This window comes from Microtus pennsylvanicus, chromosome 5, assembly GCF_037038515.1.
Source record: "Microtus pennsylvanicus isolate mMicPen1 chromosome 5, mMicPen1.hap1, whole genome shotgun sequence".
Lineage (NCBI taxonomy): Eukaryota > Metazoa > Chordata > Mammalia > Rodentia > Cricetidae > Microtus > Microtus pennsylvanicus.
This window is the reverse complement of record NC_134583.1, coordinates 54,906,557-54,927,328: the sequence shown is the minus strand read 5'-3', so window position 1 is coordinate 54,927,328 and position 20,772 is coordinate 54,906,557. Positions and strand designations below refer to the sequence as shown.

At 44.0% G+C, this 20,772-nt stretch overlaps 1 protein-coding gene across 1 annotated transcript in view; it reads right to left on the bottom strand.

Annotated features, from left to right (window-relative positions):
• The window catches only part of Spon1 (spondin 1), a 308,671-nt gene that overhangs the window by 166,621 nt on the left and 121,278 nt on the right, over positions 1-20,772 (bottom strand). Inside the window, exons 4-5 of the mRNA XM_075971948.1 lie at positions 17,755-17,828; positions 10,333-10,455 (exon numbers count right to left, since the gene is read on the bottom strand). Coding sequence (XP_075828063.1) covers positions 10,333-10,455; positions 17,755-17,828 — 197 coding nt within the window. The remainder of the gene's footprint in view (positions 1-10,332; positions 10,456-17,754; positions 17,829-20,772) is intronic.

Sequence of the window (20,772 nt, the reverse complement as noted above, 5' to 3'; positions counted from 1 at the left end):
ATACAGTTTTAGAACAAGGTATTCGTACCCCCACTATCAGAATAGCATAATGACGAGGAGATGGTAGATGTTTAAAAGCTAACCAAACATCCTGCAATACAGCAGAAAGGGCAGACGTTGTCTAGAGTTAGAGTGTCTAAGCTGGAATTTTACTGCAGGCTCCCAAGGACGCTCCTTGTCCTCTACGTTCTGTCCTGGGAAACATTTAAGTCAAGGAAAACACAAGCTCCAACGAATCAGTAGAGACACTGAGGTGCTGAAGGGATCCCAGGTGGTTCTGCACTGGGTGCTGTAGAATGGAAGCAAAGGAGGGCTTGACAGCACTGAGCCAATGCCTGGGCCTCCCTTCCTGGCTTCACCTCCTCCTGTTTCCAGAACAGGCCTAGCAGTTACCTCGGCAGAGAAACACATGATCCTGCAGAGGAACTAGAGGCCTGGCAAACACAGCTACTGAGCAGGAAGCAAGCAGGGCAGGAAGCAGCTTTGTAACAGCAGGTGGGTCAAAAATACAACCTAAGCACAGCAAGATCTTCAAAGACAGAGGAAGATATTAATAACCCAAAGCAGATACAGGTAGAAGAGGGCTGGAGAAGCAGCTCAGTAGTCAGGAACACCTTCTACTCTGTAGGGGACACAGGTCTGGTCCCTAGCAGTCACATCGGGCAACAAACTCCAGTTCCCAGGGATCAGATGCCCTCTGGCCTCCAAGGGTACCTGCACGCATGTGATACATGCAAGCTCAGGAGGGCCACAGACATATATAAATATAAATATATATGTGATAAGTAAACGAACATTTAAAAAACAACTAAACAACCCAAACAAGTAGAAGAAAAGAACGAAACACAAGTTAGCAGTTAACACACACATCCATAAAGACCATGGAATCCTTTCTGAAGATGCATAACCTCAATCTAATCGAGTGGAAACATCAATGACCCCAAACCAAAAGACAGTCTGTATGATAACTTCTGGGCACTCTTCAAAAACATCCATGGCAGGAGAGTCAAAAAGCCCAAGGAAGTGTTTCGTCTTGAGGGTGATGAAAAATGCATGACAAGTGACTGCAGTGTGAAATACTGGATGGGATTCTGGGTGAAAACTCTTCTTTTCCTTGCTGCAGGGCTGTTCTGGGCAATATGGTAGCCAATATTTACACAAGGCTACTGTGTGACTAAAATACGGCGAGCCTGGATGCGAAATAGATACCAGATCTGAGCATTGCAGAAAGAATGCAAAATATGTCTGTAATGAATTTTCAGGCTAATTATATGCTAACATGGCAGGATTTGAGGTCTGGCTTCAATAAAATAGTACATTAAATTTAGTTTTATTGGGGGCTGGCAAGGTGGCTCAGCAGTTAAGAGCACTTGTTGTTCCTATTGAAGTTCAATTCCTGGCACCAACATAGTGGTTCACAACTGTCTGCAACTCCATTTCCAGGGGGTCTGAGACCCTTTCCAGCCTCCAGGTGAGCCACGCATGCACATGGCACACACCCATACATGTAGGTAAAACATTAATACACATAAAATAAATCTAAAAAATTAATTTTATTGCTTCTCTTTACTTCTTAAATGTAGCTTCTAGAATATTTAACATTGCCCATGCTACTCGCGTAGAAAGCTTGCATTATATGATATTATGTGGTCTCCATGAAGAAGACAGTAGAGGCATGATTACTGTAACTTAAACAAAGCATTCAGATTAGGCATCATTTGTATCAGCGTCAGGATTAAGCATACAGCAATTTTATACAAGAACGTCTTTCTCAGGGAGCACTCACCAAAGTGCTATGGAGTAGCAACGCACACACATGCCTGTGTCTTATGAGTAAAAGCCGAGACTGCCTTCTCAGAGAGATGAATCTAGGCAGTGTCAAGTTGACAGTTATAGCTAACGAGGGCAGAGACTCAAAAATGGAAAACAAGAGGAGGCAAGAGGCCAGGAGGCAAAAGGCTTGACAACAATCACTTTTTAGTATTAAAGGAAGAGGCAAAAGCAAGATCTTACGTGGAAAGGATTTGCTAAAGAAGGAACTATTTTTTTAAGTCTATACCCAGTGCTATCCACAGAAAGATGAAGAGCATCAAAGAGACAGATGAGAGATGGAAGGAACACTTGAAAAGCAGAGGGAACGAGCAGACTGAATAGCAAGCAACAGTAATCAACCTGACACGGCCTGTCCAGATAGTGGGATGTAAGAACACCGAGGTTAACAGTAGACAGAAAAACGCCTTTGAACCTCAGGCTCATAGTCAGCCCTGTGTCACTCAAGTGTGAGAATGTAGCAAAATATCCCGGGCATGCAGAACCTTGATGGGCTTGCCCTGCATACACATTTAGGAAAACGTCCCTGCAGAAAGTACCTGAGTGAGAGAAGTACAAAGGTCAAGGGGCAACCAAAACTTCAGGAAAGTGTGTGTCTGTTTAGAATCACAAAGACCAAAGACTGGAGAAAGAAATTTTAGTGACAAGGAAGTCAAATTCTAGAAATCAATCAACATAAAGTGTGCATTTTGGTGGAAAGATGGTAGGGAGCTAAGGATCATAAGGGTGTACAAAAGTTCAGGGGAAGGTGATGACATCAACATGTTTGTGAAGCTAACATAAATAATGTGTCTTATGTTAAAGGCAATCACTACAAGAAACAAAAGAGAATTGGACAACTTTTTGTTGTTATTGTTTTCAGACAGGGACAGGGTCCCAAGGAGCCCAGCTTGGCCTCAAATTTGCTTTGTATCTGAGGCTGACTTTGGACTCCTCATGTTTTCTGCTCACCTGATCACATGCCTCTGTACTTGGCTCAGTTAAATTTTTAACCAGAAGAAGATTCAACTGGGCAATAGAAAGAAAAAAGTATAAAATTTAAAAAGGGACAAAAAGATAGGACAATCAGAACATATAAAATGAAACTAGAAGAAAAAATTAGTATGGTTAATTATGGTGTTATATGTGAAATGAGATCAAAGGCAAATAATGTGGGGCTGTGGGCTGACATGGACTGGTGATGCTGTGCACTATGTGGGGAAGAGTATACACTTGGTACCCAAGGAGGAGGAAGAGACAAAGCTTTCAAAGGCAAACATGCACTGGGTTATTAAAATAAATAATCTCAGTAAATACAACAAAGCAGGAGCTATGTATCACATAGTCTTTGATCAAAACAAAATAAACAAAATCAAAACCAATATACAAATGAAAAATCTTCCATCTTTCAGAGATTTTAAAACACTCCACGAATTAACAACTATGTCCAGAAGATAAAGGGCACAAAAACATTTACCAAAAGACTAGCGAGCAGGAGAGGTCCTAGTAAGACCTCTGGGAAAGGCTCAGAGACCAACTGAGGAAAGTTCACAGCCTCAAGTGCATTAATTATTAATGAAAACAAAAATACAAAAGGCGGGAAGTCAGCACATAAAGTAAACAATATGGAAATTTACCAAGAGAACAAAGGGACCATCCAAAAGAAATAGAAGATAATAGGATGCATAAAAGCAGAAGTATGCAAATTGGAAGAGATAACAATGGTATTATTTAAGGAGCTAGCACAGCTTATTAGATAAAAGCAATCCAGATTAGTCAGGAAATAAAGGAGAAAGAGCTTCCCCTCTATTATAGTTGTCTGATAAGTACTGTGGAAACCTGTGCAAAATGGGTGGGTGGTAAGGAAAGTGGTAAAATTATAAAACAACACAACAGAACTCATTTATACCAACAACTGATGAAGAAACTGGAGAAGAATTTATGGGAAAAGCAATACGTGTTTTGGGTGACTTTTTTATTTTTCTGTGTAACAGTTCTGGCTGTCCTATAACTTGCTTTGTAGACCAGGCTGGCCTTGAACTCACAGAGATCCACCTTCCTCTGCCTGAGAGATTAAAGGCATGAGACACCACTGCCTGACCTGTAAGTGACTTTTTCCAACTATTAATTTCTTTATTTCTTTCCTTTTTATTTATTCTTCCTTCACACAATACACTCCAACCCCAGCCTCATCTCTCTCTACTTCTCCCAATCCTCCTTCCCCACAACCTCCCCTCTCCCTAAATCTAACTCTCCTTCAGAAAAGAGCAAATGTCCCAGGGATAACAATCAAGCATGGTATAACAAGATACAATAAGACCAGTCACAAACCCTCCTATCAAGGCTGGATGAGGCAACCCAGTAGGAGGAAAAGGGTCCCAAGAGCAGGAGAAAGAGTCAGAGACACACCCACACCCACTTTTAGGAGATCCACAAAACCACCAAGCTAACAACACACCTGTAGAGGACCTAGCATGGGCCATGCAGGCTCCACAATTGCCCTTTAGTGTCTCTGACACACTATGAGTTGATTCTGTGGACTGTGTTCTCCTGGTGTCCTTGATGCCTCTGGCTCCTTAATCCTTCCTCCCCTTCTTCCTTGGAGTTCTCTATGCTCTGCCTAATGTTTGGCTGTGGGTCTCTGCATTTGCTAGCCATCAATTTCTAGTAGACACCAGTAGGTAACAAGTAGTTGATTTGAGGCTAACATCAGATAGAAAAGGAGGTTCAAAACCCAGCAATGACTTACCCTTGCATGGAGATGTAGAGCTGAAGGCAGTATTGATGGACTACTATGAAATTATTCATATGTGCAGTTTTTAACTCCAGTGTTTTCTTGGTTAGCTAGAGACCTGACATCATGTTAGTGACCAATAAAAGAATAGCTATATAACTTGTCTGAAATATGACAAGGTTGGGATTTATAGATGGGAGAGAAAATTAGTCTTAAATTAGGATTCAATGAATTGGGCACAATGTAGAAACTTTGTACATAACTAGATTAATAAAAGATAAAAATATTAAGAGTCATCAAGTTGATACTAGTTTGGTAGTTTTTTTTATGGGCGTGGGCATAATTTTCTTGAGCAAGACTCTCATTGAAGAAGATGGCTGATTGTCACTGTAAAATTAAATATATAGAATATATTTCCAAGAGGCAGATTAATATTTTAGTCAATGTGTCATCAAATTAAAACTTGATTGGAAAAAGATTCTTCAATATTGATTTGTCAAACAGTATTAACTGATGCTATGTTCAGAGGGGAGAAAGTTATGCATCATGGCTGGTCCTGGGGCGATAACAAGCTGTCAACAGTATGGAAAGCATTTGTCGAGAACCCAGGATCTTCATGAGAGCTAGTGATTAAAGATACTTAGCATCTGGTACGAAGTTCCCAGCTCCGTGCAGACTGGACATGTGTCTATCCCTGAAGACATCTTTATGGGCCTGGTCATTTGTTTCTGGGTAGCATTACCTACCATGGTTCCTATGGTTGGGAATGGCAGTCTGGCAATGTCTAGGACCATGATGGTTTGTTGATCTTGAATAGCATTGCCGTACATGCTCTCTCTGGCTTCTAAGCCTGACTGCGCAGAACAGCAGGTGGGATGGTATAGAATTTAGTATTGGTTGACATCACATTAGAAGATACTTGTCTATTAGATGTTCAATTTGACTGGAGAGGGCAGGAGTGATTGTCTCATGACAGTCTCCAAGGGAAGGCAAAAGAAAATCATTTGGATCTAAGCTTTGGTTTTGGTTCAGGCGTTCTCCAACTATCGAATGTTTCATGATAGACCCCAAGGGGAGGAAAAAGGAATTATCTTGTCTGAGCTTTGATTTTGGTTCAGATATTCTCTATCTGAGCTTGTAATGCTACCTTTTTGTGTGTCAAGACTTTTCATTCCAAAATTCAGAGGTAAAACTTAATGGTCCAACCTTAAAATGTATTTCAAGAGCTTCATGAATGGGCATGTTTTGAAAGAGTTCCACAATTTTCAGATGTCCAGCAGAGATGCAGACACTACCAGAGAGGAGGAGTACCAGAAGCAATTTGCTCCATCCTCCTGACTCCATCTCAGTTTACCATACCTAGCCCCTCCCAGAGAGAGGAATGCAGAGTTCTCCCATGGAAAGAACCCCAGAAGCATCATTTAGAAGACACCACTTTGTACAATGGTGAGAAGAGAGATCTGCAGATACGATTCACTATGGCTGAAGGTGCATGCTGGTTGAGGTATGTAGTGGCTGAAGGTGTATGCTAGCTGAGGCACATGACAGTTAAAGGTGCATAGTAGCTGAGGTATGTGAGAGAGGCTGAAGGTACAGGAGGCTGAAGGTGCATGCTGTTGTTCAGTCCTTCATGTAGTATCCACTTCGATTTTCAAAGCTAAGTTACTTAAAGACACCCAAGAGTTCAACACCCAACTATCCCATTGCAGAGGTTATCAAAGTGTAATCCACAGACTCCTGGGAACCCTGTGATCATTTCAGGGAATCTGAGAGATTAAAACCATTTCATAACAAATTTAAGATACTATGTTCTTGCTGTAGTATGTTGGCACTGGCATTGAAGATGGGCCAAGGCAACAGCCTTGGCCTGTATTAGTAGTGGATGCCTTCTTCAGGGCCACATGTTCACAGCAAACAAAAGACTCAATTTCACATGAGTGTCCTTCATGTAACAGAGAAATGAGTAACTTGAAGTTTTAATGATGAATACATACCTTATTATTCAGAGTGACTAATTGGGAAATGGAAAAGCAATATAAAATGCACAGAAGTTCTTCTCTATGGACTCTGATCGTCCTCAGTAGATGTACTCAATGCTTCTTTTAGGTGCAAGTCAGACTAGCCACTTTGTACATTCATAAACATCATCTTTACTTGAGAGAACTAATGACAGGCAAATTACGGTTATTCAGACTTGGGAATTTGGCAGACATTTTTCTCAAAAAATGAAGCGAGTCTGTCACTTCAAGGAAAACAACTGCCAGTATCTGTCGCCAGTAATAAACTTTGAGTTTTCAAGCAAAAGTCAGAATCTTGAACAACTTCTGGCTGTTACTGTGAACTCGAGAGTTTCTTGGTTTTCCAACACTTTCCTGAAGGGCTCTGTCAGGAATTGATATGGAAATGGATATGATTTTGATAATGTGAAATCTTGGCATTTGGGTGATCTGTGATTGTCAATAAGCTGGTATTTTTCCAAACGGTCCGCATCAGGGCTACACCATCATGGATCTGCAAACGATCCATCTGGAACAGTGGTTTTGAGCCACAGAATACAAACCCATTGGCACAACCTCATATCCCACACTGTAACTGGACTTAGCAAAACTCGACTATTGATAGACTTGGAAGTAGTTTGTGGTATAGTAGCAAAGATTATATGTTGGTATCTGGAAATATTATTAAAACACCTTTAAAATTGTTCCTATGTGTATGTGTGCATGCTTGCTCATCTGCATGTGTACCACATGTGTGCAGGGGCCAGCAGAGGCCAGCAGAGGCCAGCAGAAGGCATCAGATTCCCTGGAACTCACTTTACATATTGTTGTGAGCCACGCCTTGTGGGTGCATGGAATCAAACCCAGAGCCTTGGTGAGAATAGCAAGTGCCCTTACCACTGAGACATCTCTCTAACCCTCCAAAACACTGTTCCTTTCTCCATGCATGTTGTCTAGAATTTTCTTCATGTATTTCTATCAAAAATATATCACAATAGAGTGAATGCAGAAACAAAGGTGAATGACAGTCCATGTGCTTTCTACTAGTCCAGACAGACTACGGATGTGGGAGGTCCTGTCTAAGGGGCCAAGCAGCGAGAGATGCCATGGAGCCGCCGCAGGAGATAGACATGCTGAAACTTTGCTGGCAGGCCACAGCCATGTGGAGATATACAGAATAATAGAGATGGGTTAGTTTAGGATATGAGTTTATCTAGAAAAACGTCTAAGCTATTGGCCAAACAGTATCGCAAATAATATGGTTTTCTGAGTGGTTATTTCATGACTGGGCAGCTGGGACGAACAAGCGACCCTTCCTCCAACATCCTACAGAGAACAATGACATTCTTTTCACTACTTTTTTGGATAACACAATCATTTTAATTAAATATAATGTTTTTATGTTGACATGTGATAAATTTATTAAACATACAATGTGTTTATTACTACTATATGTACTTAAAAATTACTAATTAAAAAGCTCATTGTTTCTGAGGTGAACACTGAGAGATTTAACAGAAGTATATCCATGCTTTCTGTGATTCTTAATCATGTTAACTGAAGAGGCTGAGAACCACTGTCCCCAGATTCCTGCCTGCTCGGAAAATGACATTTTGGATGACTAATTAAAAGGATACAAGGGACTTGGCTCTTGACAGTTTGTTGTCAGCAAGCTTCTCTGGCCTGACAACAGCATTGGCTATCAAGACAGAATTATCCCTGCAGCTTAGATCAGTAGAAGCCATCACTGACATTGCCTGTGTCCTTCCCAGTGGCTCCGGTCCTTCAGGCATCCAAGTTCACCCTTTGCCCTCTGAGGAAGGTCTGATCCATGCTCCCTGCTCAGCACCGGCCTTCAGGACTCAGTGTCCGCTCGACCCCTGCCCCCCAGATGGCAGCAGGTGTGTCCCACAGCTGCTCGACCCCTGCCCCCCAGATGGCAGCAGGTGTGTCCCACAGCTGCTTGACCCCTGCCTCCCAGATGGCAGCAGGTGTGTCCCACAGCTGCCACCCAATTCTCGGGAAGGGACACATGCAGGGATAAAGATTACGACTTTTCTCCCAGAAGAATTCCCAGTCTTAGGGAAGAAACTTCCCAAGGAGGTAATCCCACACACCGTGGTAAATGCTATCTGTATTTGGCGATGAATTTTTCCAACAGAAAAATTAGGGCAGAGCCTGGCTCTGTAATGAGATGCCTGACAGTGGCACAATCCCAGGAACCAGGAACACACATCTGCTGCATGGACTAAGCTTTCGGCGACACCACAGAAATTCTCTGTAAGTTTGCATGTGGTTTGCCCCAGAGGCCCAGAAACAATGATTTTTGTACTCTCCCCACAACCACCTAAATTCTGGGAGCCAACAGTAGTCAAATAGAAATGAGAAAAACTCCTTAGGGTCACAAAAAATGAGTAATGACCCCAGCCATTTTCTCTCTTCTGTTAGTGGGGTCACCGTAGGGCATCCCCCCCCCAACATTCTGGCTCTAAGTGTCCCTCCCAGGGAGAGGAGCCAAGTTTGTTCACACAGGTCTCCCACCCAGTTGAGAGCAGAGCAGGCTGAATCCTAGAGTCTGAGGAATGAACAGCCAGCGGCTGTTAAGATCCCAAACTTCAACTTTATGTGGGTTAAATTAAATTATATAGCCTTGATCTAGCCAGGAATGCTGCAGTCCCCACTGGGTGGGCTGCGTGGGCACCAGGGACGTTCTGATATGCCCAGGGTTTACTTAAGTCCCTGCCATGTGCCCTTTCCCTCTTTTTAATCTCCTCTCCCGTTTCTGCAGATCTTCCCAGCTGTGGTAACTTCAGAGTGAAATAGATGCCTCAGAACAAATCAGGCCTTGCCCAGACACAATACGCCCAGTGCCACCCACAGCCAGCCTGCTTCCCAAGGCCACAGAGAATGGGCCCTCCCAGGTCTTAAAGCGAAGGCAGAGCATTGCTTATCTGGACAAATGGCAACCTCTTTCTGATTTTCAAGAAGTTTATCCACGGAACAAGGTAGGTTCCAATTCAGGGATATGCCATTGGCAAACGTGTTGGGTAATGTGTACTCAGCTCACCATCCACAGATACACATTTCCTGTGATTACTTGACTTCCCGAATAATATGGGACTTGCAACTGCATCTTTTTTCTTCCTGACTGTCAGGCTTAGCACAGTGCCTGGCTCTTTACAGACTTGTTAGACAACTGCCTGACTAAAAACAGTGGAGGACTGTCCTATTGTAGGCTCTAGTCCCTCGCATAGCAAGTTTGGGGCCTCCCGACAACTCTCATAGATTGGTATTGGCTGCTCTGAGCCTGGTGCCATGTGGCATTAGAAGGTGACATCTGGAACCAGGAGAGAAATGGTGTATTGATTAATGACTGACACCTTACTATGGTTGAGGATACTGAGTAATTGTTACCTTGTCTGTGGAGTCAAGAGACTCCGTTTGCCAGCTCTCTCTAACAAATGGTCTATTCCATAACATGGGTACAGCTGTTTGAGGAGGACTGAGGCTATAAAATACTTGGCTTGAAGACACAGTAACTGGAGTTCAGGAACTGTTTCAAGAACCTCAAGTAATCATAAAACTCTTAGAACAACGCTTTTATAAAAGCCCTAAAAGCATACTAGGGTTATGTCTGCACGTGGCCTTGAATGTACTTTGTTGGGGTGCAAGTTTCACGAATCAGTGGCTAATAACGAGCAGGCCTGACATAGCTCAGCCTGTGGATCCTGTGATCAGACAAAGCACCAACAATGTGCTTCCCATGACCCATCAAGTAGCCGCTGTACTCACGAGGGTAATCCTTTGGGTGAGTCTTCTCGGACCAGTTCCCATAAAACGTGAGTCTGTACTTGGCAGTTCCACAGGCGCAGCAGTCCAAGATGGGTCTGTCCGTCACCCCATCGAGTGTGGGATCTGAAACAAGAAGTCAAGTTAGAAAGCAGTTGGGGCCTTGTAAGAGGCAGTCTTGCAGGCGCTTGTCTCATCCTTGATCCCCACATAAAGAAGGCGCAGTGCACTTGTACTGGTTTGCAAGACTCAGGACCAGTGCTTGGATTGCTATGGAGTTTATATTTCTCAACTATGAGTATCTAGTTTTCAAATAAAAATAGTCAAAGCTCTTGCTCTTATAATCTGAGGTATCCTATGGAACCAAGAGTCTAGAATCTTTAGGATGGGGAGACTTTTGGGAAATCAATGCTTTTACTCCTTTTGTTTTGGTTTGGTTTTCTGATTTTTCTGTGTAACAGTCCTGGCTGTCCTGGAACTAGCTCTTGTATACCAGGCTGGCTGGTCTTGAACTCACAGAGATCTGCCTGCCTCTGCCTCTCAAGTGCTAGGATAAAGGCGTGTGCCACCACTGCCCAGGTATTCTTTTTATTGTAAAGATTTTTTTTTTTGGTGTGTGTGTGAATGCATATGTGTGCAGGTGCCTGAGAAGATCAGAAGAGGATGTCAGTTCTCCTGGAGTTGGAGTTACAGACGATTGTGAAATACCTGATGCAAGCCCCGGGGACCAAACCTGGGTCATCTGCAAGAGGAGCAAGGACTTTTAACCAGGGAACTGCCTCTCCAGCCCTCACCCCATTGTTCTTTCTCTATCCTGGCTTCCTCCCCATCTCTTTCACACTAACATCTCTCTACTAGATGTTGAGAGCAACGTGTATCTATTTCAGCGTCCAAACACTGGACCAGCGCGGATGCAGGGATGGGAGGAAAGTGAGAGCGAAAGGAGGCTTAAAGAATTGCTGGAAGTTAAGAGGGAGTCATATGCAGTTGTGTCTCTTCTGGTGCTCTCAAAGACTATCCTGGGAGGAGGGGGAAGCTGCAAATGAGTTCACGAGCTCACTTCTGAGCGTAGTGGCAGCCAGGGAAACTTAAGATTCCTCTTCCGCCCCCATTTTTAGCTGTGAGTAGCTGATAAGTAGGGAAGGAGAGATTACATGAATAAATTCAGCATTTCTGATTGTTAAGCCCGCAGCCCTAGCTGCCTTAGTGAAAGACCCCCAAGGTGGGCTGCCTTTCAGTCTGGGGAGACCCTCCCAAAGAACAGCGAGGCCACTCATACGGCTGCAACAGCAAGAGGTTTATTGAGTTAACACAGGTACCTGCGGGCAACAAGTCTTTCGGAGGACTTGCGCACCTTCAGGTTGGAACAGTGGGTTTTTTATAGGGTAGGGAAGCAGAAGCGTGGGAACAGAAGCGAGATGCATAGTTACAGGGTTCTGATTGGGCAATTCAAACAAGGCTCGGGTTCAAACTGAGTACAATTTTGTGGTTTCCAAGAAATCAGATATACATGCTATTCTGGCCTATCTAGGGTGCCATTCTTCCTTTGGACCCCGAGTCCCCTGCTGACAGTCCGGATGGTTGACCAGAGATATCTTGCCTTGCTCAGCGCCCCTGCCCCTAAGCTGACCACAGCCCTTGTCTCTAAATTAAACTCCCCTGTCTTAGCTTTTAGTTATACTACTCAAACTTTAAGCCTTGTAAAATAGCGTTATTGCTGCTGCTAACTTAATGCTGCTAGGTAGGGGTCTTTCATTAGTGCTCCCAGCCTGCTCAGCTGCCTGAGAGGGGACAATGCCTGCCGACGCCGCCTGCTGCAATGACTTTCTCTGCAGTCCTTCCAGCTGTGTTAGCGTCAATCTTCCTGTTTTGCAAGTTGGACATTTTTCTTCTTAAATATTGTACATAGAGCAGAAGCCAAGGGGCTGAAAACCATTTTGCACGTCAGAAACAGCATTTTTCAATCTCTTTAGGAATTCGCTGAGCTCGCCAGGTTTGAACATGCAAAATCAATGATGGGTAAGACGTGCATTTGGGGATGGAGACAAGGTGTGAGACTTTGCTGTGATATCAGCAATGCACTGGGCCCCTTGTATGTGCCGATCCCTTTCCATATATGTTCTAGGAGGTACTTTGCTTATCCCTTGAGGTTCAATGTGGACTATCCCTCATAGGTTCCTGTGTTTGAATACTTGGTCCCCAATCGGTGACACTGTTTGGGAAGACTATGGAACATTTAGAAGGCAGAACCTTGCTAGAGGAAGTAGGTCACTGGGGGAGGGCCTTAAGGCTATGTTGCCCAATCTCATTTCCTGTGCACTCTTTGTAGATGCAAGGTGACAAGCCAGTCTCCTGCTCCTGCCACCATCTCTTCCCCACCGTAATGGGCTGTACCCCCTGAACTGTAGGCTAAAATAAACACTTTGTTCTTGCTGCTGTTTTACTTAATGACAGTGTCAGATAAGTAACTAAGACATCAAGAGGAAGAAGCAGGCTGGGTGACTTGATTGAGTTCACAGGCTTCTAAAGTGGCTCCAAAGAGGCTGCAGTCACCCAGAGCAGGAATCGGGCAGAGGCTAGGGTGCTGTCTATGCCTAGGAGCCAGCTGCCCACTACCACATGTGCGTAAAACCTGGACTCGGTTCCTGTGTGAGCCAGTTGGGTAGTAAGGACAAACCCCACCCAGTAGATTTTAGGAGAGGTAGCTTGAGCCAGAAGATCGGTCCTTTTTCAGTCCCACAAGGATGAGCTGCATTGAAAATACATCTAAATTAGTTTTGAAAAGGGGGTTCAGGACTAAGAGATCCATCCTGAGATTTCGATCTTAACTACCAGGTGCTGTTAAATGAGGCAGCAACGCTCTCTAGAAGCCCCCCAAATAAGACCAATTGGGAGCTTTACTTATCAGAAGGGTTTTTAGATTTAGACAGTGAAGGTAAAGATACTGCTTGGGCTTTACAGAAATGAATTTATGACAGACCTTTGGAAAATAAGCTTCCATCTCAAAATTAAATTTCTAGGTTTGAAAGGAGAACGGTTTCCTACGAAGGACAGGTCTTTTGCTAACAAAGGAGGCTTTAAAAGGGCAGTGATGGCAAGACCAACATACTCCCTGCGTTACAACAGCTGGGGTGCTAAGCCAGGTGACCTCAGTCTGGAAGTGTGGCTTCAGGAGGTTTCCTTTCTTCCCATTTATTACACATACATACATACATACATACATACATACACACATACACACAAGCACACATGTACAACACATATACACACATATATAATTTTTACTATGTAGCCCTGACTGGCCTGAAATTTACAATATAGATCAGGCTGGACTTGAGCTCACAGAGATCTGACTGCCTCTGTCTCTTGAATGCTGGAATTAAAGGTGTGTGCCATCTCAACCAGCTTTATTTTATTTATTTTGTGTAATACTGGGGATCAAATCCAAGGTCATGTTGTGCTAAGTCACTGCTGCATCACTGAACACACCCAGCACCCGATTTACTTTTTAAAACTGAGTTTTGCTGTGTAGCCCATGGTGGGCTTGAACTCACAATCCTCTACCTCATCTTCCTAAATTATGAGTGTATCATCTCGGCCAATCCTATCACATCTGACCTTCTTCATTTCTATCTTGAATTTGTTGGCCTTTAAAATTCTCTTTTGTGATTCTTAGGTCTTCTTTTCCACATCATCTTCCTTTTCCTTCTCTCTTTTTATTTGTGTATATGCATATGTACATGTGTGTGTTCATGTATGTGTGAACTGTGTATGTAGGTGCCAGTGTAGAAGAGTGTTCATGTGTGTGGAGGACAGAGGACAACCTTAGCTGTCATTCCTCAGTGGCCATACATCTTGGGTTTTTTGTTACTTAAAAAAAATAAAAATTATGTATATACATGTGTGTCCATACATAGATATTTGCATGTGAGCACATGCAATAGGTGCCCATGGCAGTCAGAAGAGGGTGATGGATCCCCTGGAACTGGAGTTACAGGTGGTTCTGAGACATCCAACATGGGTACTGGGTCCTCTACAGGAGCAGTATCTGTTCGTAAACCTGGAGCCACTTCTCTGGCCCTAGTGCAACTTGCTTTTGAGACAGGGCCTCTAACCAGCCTGTAACTCGCCAAATAGGCTGGTTAGGCTCACTGGAAAGTGAGCTTCAAGATTCATCTGTCTTCCTTCTCCAGTGCTGGGCTTACAAGTAGAACCCATGGCATCTAACCTCCTATGTGGCTCTTGGGGTTTGGGAGATTGCACTTGGGTCCTCATGCTTAGAAAGTGTGTGCTTTACTGACCCAGCTAGCTTTTCGAGTCTCCTCCTCCTCCTCCTCGTCCTCGTCCTTCACCTCCTCCTCGTCCTCCTCGTCCTCCTCCTTGTCCTCCTCCTCCTCCTCCTCCTCCTCCTCCTCCTCCTCCTCCTCCTCCTCCTCCTCCTCCTCCTCCTCCTTCTTCTTCTTCTTCTCTCTCTCTCTCTCTCTCTCTCTCTCTCTCTCTCTCTCTCTCTCTCTCTCTCTCTCACTCATCCTCTTTTTTCTGTCCACTACTTACATTCTTCTCTCTTCTCTGGTTTTTTCCATCTCCCATCATTTCCTGTCATTCCCTTCTGTTTGTGACATAGTATCCAAGTGTGTGGCCATATGTCTATCACAGACCATCTTCTGGAATAGGTTGTCTTTCTCTATTTTTAAATTGCAAGTAATTTGCATTTGCATTGCTTTTAAAAATCAAAGGCTGTAGAGATGGATCAGTAGGTAAAGGTGGTTGGCGTGCAAGCATAAGGACCAGAGTTCGAGTCCTTAGAACCCATGTAAAATAGGTGTGTGCACAAATGCCTGTCATTGTACTGTTAACAGAGATGGGAAGTAAAGACGAGAAAATTCATTGGACTATCATGAGCCACCTTGCCTGGAATACATGCCCATATTTATGCATACAAATGTGCACACACATGCACTCACTACACTAGTGTTCACCACTTTTTATGCTTGAGGCTATATTTCATCACCTATGGATGAATGGCTGTAAATGGGGGCAATAAATGAGACCTCCGAGTTCCACTATTTCTTTTCTGAACAGATTTGATTTGACTCAACAAGGAAGCAGGGAGCATAGAGACTTGATGAAAAGCTGTAGTTTGCTAAGTGATTGAATACATTAAAAAAATCCCTTTGCTCGGCTTATATTTTAATGGTTTTCTTAATGTGATCACTTTGATGCTAATTTTCTCAAGGGTCTGCTGTTTCTAGGGATCATTTATAAGCACACAAAAGCCAACAGCATGAGGACTTGCTGGGCCTTTTCAGTCCATCAAGTTGCAAGGAGTCTTTGTGTAGATGGCGTGATTAGTCATTTTCCTAGGAGCTCAGCCTGAGAGAAACAATCAAGACACGCCATGCTATTTCATCATCACTGTATCCGCCGAATTTGAGCACATGTGAGCTCAGATAAGATTTCCTAAGTTCAGGACTCAGGCTCTAGGGGATTTCTATCATTGCTTTGGGGTGTCTGGGAATTTCTCCTAAGAACTTTCAGGGAGGGAAGGTGGAGGATGAGGTTGTCATTTAGGGACCAAGAGCCTAAAGGGGGGGGGGGAATGCACCTTGTTTGGAAAAGAGCTGACTGAACCATTTATCTACTAAGTGACTTGGAGGAAAGGCCTCATCCCATGTGAAGTGGTGCTCACCAAGAAGTTAGCAAGGTTCTTGGCCAGAGGGTCTAGAACTCCCACCCTGACACCAAGCATCTGACTCTCTCCACGAATGTATGCTTAACATTTTGACTCTAGCTTTTTTACAAGAAGACAGTGCATTGCTCTGCTATAGACAGAGATGTAAACTACTCAACACAGGAGGATGCAACATTGACAGGGGGCAGTGGTTCAGTGCACGGGCTCCTGGTGTCAACCTGCCCTCCATTTCTGGCTGTAAAGAGCTACTTGAACTGTCTCTGTCCCAGGCTCTTCATTGACAATAGGGCTGATCCAATAGCCTTTATCATACAGGGCTATTGTCTAGATTGCATAATTAATTAATGTTTAGATAGGGCCTGTCATGTAGCAAACACTCAAAATTATTCGCAATTATTATTATTTCCCCAGTAGAACTCTCTCCAACATTTCTTAGTTGTTTATGACTTGTATAGTTGGAGAAGATTATTCCTTCTGAAAAGACTAATTGCTGAAAAGGCAAATAAAATTCTGCAAAAATGAGTAGAAGGTGGTAGCTAAGCTGTATAATTACAGAGCTTTTTCTGTTTTTATTGAGTTACCTAATAACTTCTAAACTGGTTTAGATGGTTTAAGTCTTATTTTTAAAGACAGATTAATACACAAACTTTTGAATATAGATAGCAAGAGCTACCATGCATGCACGCACACACACACACACACACACACACACACACACTCGCACATGCACATTCAATCTTGCATGTAGGATGTGTGTGCATGCCTGGGTTGGTGTTTGTGAATGCAGACATGCTGCAGCACTTCTGTGGAGCTCAGAGGGCAACATCAGGTGTCAGTCCTCGCCTTCCACCTTCTTCGGAAACAGGAACTCTTGTTTTCTTCTGTTGACTTCTGGCCAACTGTCCTGGGAACACCTAAGAATTCCCTTCCCTGCTTCAATCTTGAATGTTGCACATGGATGATGGCATTGTAGAATTGAAGCACCATGCCCACCTTTATGTGGATTCTGGGGCTCTGAACTCAAGCCCTCACAGCTACATGGTAAGAGCGTTACCCATTGAGCCATCTTGCAGCCCTATTTTACGTTATTAAGTCACATGGTTGAGGGAGGCAATAGAAGCAGATTTAAGCCCAGACCTGATCTGAACCCAGGTCGCTTCTTTAAACCCCTCTAGTCTATCACTAGGATGCTCTGGTCCTGGGCAGGGGTGTAGCTCAGTGTCAGAGTGCTTGCCTAGCATGCATAAGACTTGAACAAGGTAAAATCACAAGGCTAGTGTCCCCTACCCTTTCACCCAGACACTCTTATCTTCTACTGGTCTCTTTTGGAGAAGATCCCCTATATTACTCAGATTGCACACAAGTTCTCGGGAGGTGATTTTCCCAGAGAGCCACTGTAGGCTTTTTAAAGGCACACAACTGTGCATCCCTTAATTAAGTCCTGTGAATTATTCCGAGGAACCTCTTCAGAATAATCACTGTTTCACAAAAATAAGAAGACAGCACCAATACAAGGTACATTATCTCCTACCCAGGGAATCAAGCTGAGTAATTAGAGCTTAAGGCGGATCCAATTATCCATAGCACACAACCAGATTAAAAATCAGAGCTACGTGAGGAGGCAGAGCCCAGGGGAACTCAGAGAGCTCCATTGCCTGAATTCCTACAGTCATGCTCCAACTGAAAGAGCTCCCCCTTCACCGGCCCCTCTCTCTCCACCTGCAGCCTCTTACCTTGTTCACACAGCTTCTTGGTCAGAGAGCCCTCGTCTTGAAAATAAATAATGCGTTTCTGTACAATGCTGGCCCTGTGGGGGAAGAAGACATCAACACAGTGATGAGAGGGGCAGGTTTGGAGGGACAGTCAACTGCAGTCCTTGCTCGACTGCCCATGGCTTGGTGGCGCTGTGTGTTATCCCCCCTGTTCTCCATGCTCCTGTTTCTTCATCCATCAACAGGCAAGCAGTACCTGCACCATGGCATCGCCATGAGAATTTTCAGAACATGTATGTCAACTGCCTAGCTGGAGCCTAGAAACCATCAGCATTAGATACTGGGCTATTATTGACGCCACTGTTGTTGAGGTAAGAAACTTAATCAACGGCATTTTCAGCGTCTTTTCTCAATGGCTCATCTTACCTTCCTCTTCCTATTAAATGATGGAGGCCATATATAGACCCACCATATTCAGAGTTTAGAAGCACATCAAATTCTTTTCCTGAAAGGAAAAGAGGAATTTAAAAATATTTTTTGATTTGTTCTAAAAATGTCATTCTATATCATTCTCAAAAGTCTAGACAAAATCATCTTCTATACTCTGAACAAAGACAACGTCAGCTGTGGCCTTTCTCTCTCAAACACGTCAAACGTGGGCTCTGAGAATTTAGAATACGTATTTTGAGGTTGCAAATGATTTAGCTTTGATCAGCACATATTTTCCCTTTCCTCTGGGATAGAGCAGACACGCTGCTTCTCCTTTAACTCACTCTCTTGTTTATTTTCCATTGGCCTGGAAAAGGTTGGATCCTGCAACCCAGTGTTCCAGCAATTTAAGAGTCTACAGCACTTAGAAATTGAGCTGGTGCCGATAAATCTCGAGCCATTTCTATTGATTTTCTTCAGCAATGCTACTCAATCAAAAGGTAATTTTCACTTCGATTCACCCTATTTAACAGATAAAGGCATCCCTTGACTCCATTACAGCTGACCACACTGAATAACTGTTTGACTCTCATGAGCCCAGACTTAGGAGCTGGCCCACATTTTCGATGGGGATCTGTACTGGGTAGAAACGATTTCCCCAATGGTCTGGGCCAAGGCCAAGATGACTTTCCAAAGAAATGTCTGTGCTACATCCAGTCTTGCACAAAAGAATACAATTCTGACCAGTTTAACAGATGTGTTTTACAGTCTTTCCCCACCCAAGAGAGACAAGATGTTGAAATAAGTCAATGAAATATGCTTCCTGTCTCTACAAAACGACTTTGATCATCTGATCCATTCTCTTGACCATTAAGTGGGAAAGTTCCCTCGGGCCAAGAGAGTAATAGTCCTCCTTACCTCAAAGCCAAATAATAAAGCCTTTTATTCATCAGAGCTCTCGGCCACCTACAGCAGCCCTTTTCAGGGGGTCCTCCTGTGCCTAGAGACCCCTGCAGGAGGGTAAAGAGTAGACCTCCTAGGACGTGCCTAAGAGCCACAGTTCTGGTTGAGTGGAGAGCTCCCTCCTCATGTCAACCACAGAAACTTCCTCCCTTTTGTCTTCTTGTAGTATTTATGGGCACGTTTTCAACAAATTATTGCCCGAGGGCATGCTTTGTGGCTGGCATTGAGGAGGGCACCAGGGTCATTATCATGAACAACAGAGACCGGGCCACTCAGTTCATTCTCGGAGTTCATATCACGGGAGGGGGAAGCATGAAACAACCCAACCCGCAGCTAATGATAGAGGCTAGCAGTGATTGAGCGCTACCATGGAAACATCTACAGAGTGCAGTAGGGAAGCCCAACCAAGCTGGAAAACACTTCCCTGACAAAGAACAGCTCAGCTGAGACTGGGAGAGGAGGCACCAACCAAGCAATCAGAGGGGAGCAGAAAAAAGAGGGGGTACTATTTGTACATCCCTGGGGTAGGGGGCCATGGGCTTTCTGGGAGACGCATGCATAGAAAGTCAAGGAGCTAATGTGAGGTGAGTGCAGAGGTGAGTGAGCCCATCACCACGTCAGCCAGGGCCAGCTGGGAGATGCCTTTCACTCCAAGTCTGATAGATGTCTTTGAGGGACATGCCCTACGATGGAGGTAACCAGATCTGCTCTTTGAAACGACCAGTTGGGCCAGCGTGTGACAGCAGGCTGTCACATGGGATAGAAGTCCCAGGCAAATCAAGGTTTATGTCAGTAAAGTTCTCTTCCGACGAATGTCTGAAAATGAATGGACAGTAGGGATATTAGTTTCTCTGCTGGCTAGTTTTATGTCAACTTGACATAAGTAGAGTCATTTTGGAAGAAGGAACCTCAACTGAGAAAATGCTTCTACCAGACTAGCCTGTAGGACAAGTTTTGTAGGGTATTTTTTTTTTTGATTGATGATTGATGTGGGAGGGGGGGACCCAGCTCACCCCTGGACTGGTGGTCCTGGGTGTGTAAGAAGAACGGACTGAGACAGTCATGAGGAGCTGGCCAGTAAGAAGTTCTCCTCCATGGCCTCGGCATCAGTTCTTGCCTTCAAGTTCCTACACTGACTTTCTCCCATGATGGATTATGATATAAGATATGATATAAGATAAAATAAACCCTTTCCTCCCCAAGCTGCTTTTAGTCATGAAGTCTTATCACAGCAACAGAAACCTAACTGAGACAGTTTCTTTTCTCATTGCTTAGGTAAAATACCTGACAAAGAACAACACGAAGGAACAACAGCTCACAGTTGGAGGGAACACAGTTCATCATGGCAGGGAAGGCCTGGCAATGCAGGGCTCTGTCTAGGCAGAAGCGTGGCAGCCACCAATCACGTGCTTGTATCTCAGTGGACTCTTGGCAGAGGTGGACCAGGAAGCAAGGCAGGGCTACAAACCTCAAGGCTGCCCTCCAAAGACCCACAACCTGAAGCAAAGTTCCAAAATGTTCCACAACCTCTGGGTGGGGGGAGGGTTCAAACATATCAGCTTAAAGGGGACATTTTCCAAATGACGCCAGGATAATACACTAACATGACACTGGAAGTCTTTTTACTAGTCCTCTGAGACACCCTCG